Genomic DNA, 2,895 nt, shown 5'->3' with positions numbered 1-2,895 from the left:
ATGCTTGTAATCCCAGCACTTTGGGAGGCCAAAGCGGGTGGATCACCGGAGGTCAGGAGTTCAAGACCAGCATGGCCAACATGGTGAAACCCCGTCTCTACTAAAAATACAAAAAATTAGCCGGGCATGGTGGCAAGCACCTGTAATCTCAGCTACTCGGGAGGCTGAGGTAGGAGAATCACTTGAATCCAGGAGGTGGAGGTTGCAGTTAGCCGAGATTGTGCCATTGTACTCCAGCCTGGGCGATAAGAGCAACACTCCAGCTAGCAAAAACAAAAAGTAAGTAAAGAAAAAAAAAAAAAGAAAGTATGGTAGACTAGTGAAAAAAAATACATTAAAAAAATTAATGGTGCAAAGTCATTTGAACAACTACATTAAAAAAAGAAAACCGCCCCGGCCGGTCACTGGTGGGTCCCGGCACTGGCGGGTCGCGACGCTGTGGGCGTTCCAGGAGGTGGTCGTGGCGAACCTGGCAGCTGGGGGCATCATGGTGGGAGGCTTGAAGAGGAAACACTCTGATTTGGAAGAGGAGGAGGAGAGGTGGGAGTGGAGTCCAGCAGGCCTTCAGAGCTACCAGCAAGCCCTGCTCCGCATCTCCCTAGACAAAGTCCAGCGCAGCCTGGGCCCCCGAGCACCCAGCCTCCGCAGGCATGTCCTCATCCATAACACCCTCCAGCAGCTGCAGGCTGCACTTCGCCTGGCTCCAGCCCCTGCCCTGCCCCCCGAGCCACTCTTCCTGGGCGAGGAGGATTTCTCCTTGTCAGCCACCATTGGCTCTATCCTCAGGGAGCTGGACACCTCCATGGATGAGACTGAGCCCCCTCAGAATCCAGTGGCTCCCCTCGGCCTCCAGAATGAAGTGCCACCCCAGCCTGATCCAGTCTTCTTAGAGGCGCTGAGCTCCCGGTACTTGGGGGACTCTGGCCTGGATGACTTCTTTCTGGACATTGACACATCTGCGGTAGAAAAGGAGCCTGCGCGGGCCCCACCAGAGCCTCCTCACAACCTCTTCTGTGCCCCAGGTTCCTGGGAGTGGAATGAACTGGATCACATCATGGAAATAATTCTGGGGTCCTAAAACTGTGATGGAGGGGATCCTCTCTTGTGTCATCTTCTGTGGCCTGGATCCCTGAATGCAACTCTGGGTGTGTGTTTTTGTGGGGCCTCTAAGCAGCGACTATGGCCTCCTTTGTTCCCATTTCAGGGTTCCACAAACCGTCTTGCATGTGTGTGTGTGTCTGGTTACCCCAACCTTCTGTGAAGGTGGGTCTTCCTGAATTAATTTATCTATTCCAAATGCCTTAACGAGACTCTGTTTCTGGGAGTCTGATTTTCCACTTAAACATTTCTTCCACCTTTCCCGCTAGTTCCCACTCCCCTGTGACCACTGGGGCCTCAGGGAAGATAAAAGAAAACTGGGCCTGTGGAAGGATGACAGGGATGTGCTGCCAGGTTGCTATAGAAACCCAGGCTCTGCCTCTTGCACCTTGAGGGGGTGGGAGGGGCTGGTCTCCTCCCTCCAGGCTGAACCCCACTTCCTTGGCAGGACCCCAGTCTCAGCAGCCTCCTGATTTCATAACCAGGCCGGACCACGTGCAATAGGGTGGAAACCAAACTGCTCCATGCCACATTATTTAAAAGAAAGGCAGAGTTTGTGGTGACTTTTTTTTTTTTGATTGTTTGTAATTTTTTTAAAAAAAAGTATGGTGCAAAGTCATTTGAACAACTACATTAAAAAAAGAAAACCTTGGAACATATACCATCTACAACAATCAATTTCAGAAAGTAACTTTAAAAATAAATGTTTAGGTGGGCCACAGGGGCTCATGCCTGTAATTCCAAAACCTTGGGAGGTAGCAGCAGGCAGATTGCTTGAGTCCAATAGTTTGAGACCAGCCTGGCCAACATGGCAAAACTCTGTCTCTACTAAAAATACAAAAATTAGCGGTGTGGTGGTGCATCTGTGGTGCCAGCTACTCAGAAGGCTGAGGTACAAGAATTGCTTGAACCAAGGAAGTGGAGGTTGCAGTCAGCCAAGATTGCACCACTGCACTCCAGCCTGGAAGACAGAGACTCCATCTCAAAAAAAAAAAAAAAAAAGAATGTTTAACAAATAGCACTTTCATAAGAGAAGGTACATTATTTTTATAATATCGAGTTAGAGAAATATTTCTTAAACAGATCACAAAAAAACAGCACTTATAAAGAAAGGGATTGGCGAATTGGACCACATTCAAATTAAGAATTCCTGTTTATCACTTCTATGCATACAAACTAGAAAATCTAGAATAAGTGGATAAATTCCTGGACACATACACCCTCCCAAGACGAAACCAGGAAGAAATTGAATCCCTGAACAGACCAATAATGAGCTCTGAAATTAAATCAGTAATAAATAGCCTACTGTCTACAAAAAGACCAGTCCAAGATAGAGTCACAGCCAAATTCTACCAGATGTATAAGAAGAGGCGATATCATTCATACTGAAACTATTCCAAAAAATTGAGGAGGAGGGACTCCTCACTAACTTTTTCTATGAGGCTAACATTATTCAGACACCAAAACCTGGCAAAGACACCACAAAAAAATAAAGCTTAAGGCCAGTATTCTTGATGAACATCCATGCAAAAATCCTCAACAAAACACAGGCAAACCAAATCCAACAGGACATCAAGAAGCTTATTCATCACGATCAAGTAGAGTTTATCCCTGGGGTAAAAGGTTGGTTTAACATACTCAAATCAATAAATGTGACTTATCACATAAACAGAACTAAAGACGAAAACCACATGATTATCTCAATATATGCAGAATAGGCTGTTGATAAAATTCAATACCCTTTCATGTTAAAAACTCAATGAACGAGGTATTGAAGGAATGTATCTCAAAATAATA

The 2,895-nt window shown here is 46.0% G+C and overlaps 1 protein-coding gene across 1 annotated transcript; it reads left to right on the top strand.

Moving 5' to 3' along the window:
• The first annotated feature begins 389 nt into the window (after positions 1-389).
• On the top strand, positions 390-1,305 carry LOC116275234 (SERTA domain-containing protein 3). The gene has a single exon (XM_031666874.1). It carries the CDS (start codon positions 488-490, stop codon positions 1,076-1,078), a length of 591 nt encoding a protein of 196 aa, XP_031522734.1. The 5' UTR covers positions 390-487; the 3' UTR covers positions 1,079-1,305.
• Positions 1,306-2,895: the final 1,590 nt, after the last annotated feature.

Source organism: Papio anubis, chromosome 6 (assembly GCF_008728515.1).
Source record: "Papio anubis isolate 15944 chromosome 6, Panubis1.0, whole genome shotgun sequence".
Classification (NCBI taxonomy): domain Eukaryota; kingdom Metazoa; phylum Chordata; class Mammalia; order Primates; family Cercopithecidae; genus Papio; species Papio anubis.
This window is presented reverse-complemented; position numbering and strand designations above follow the sequence as displayed.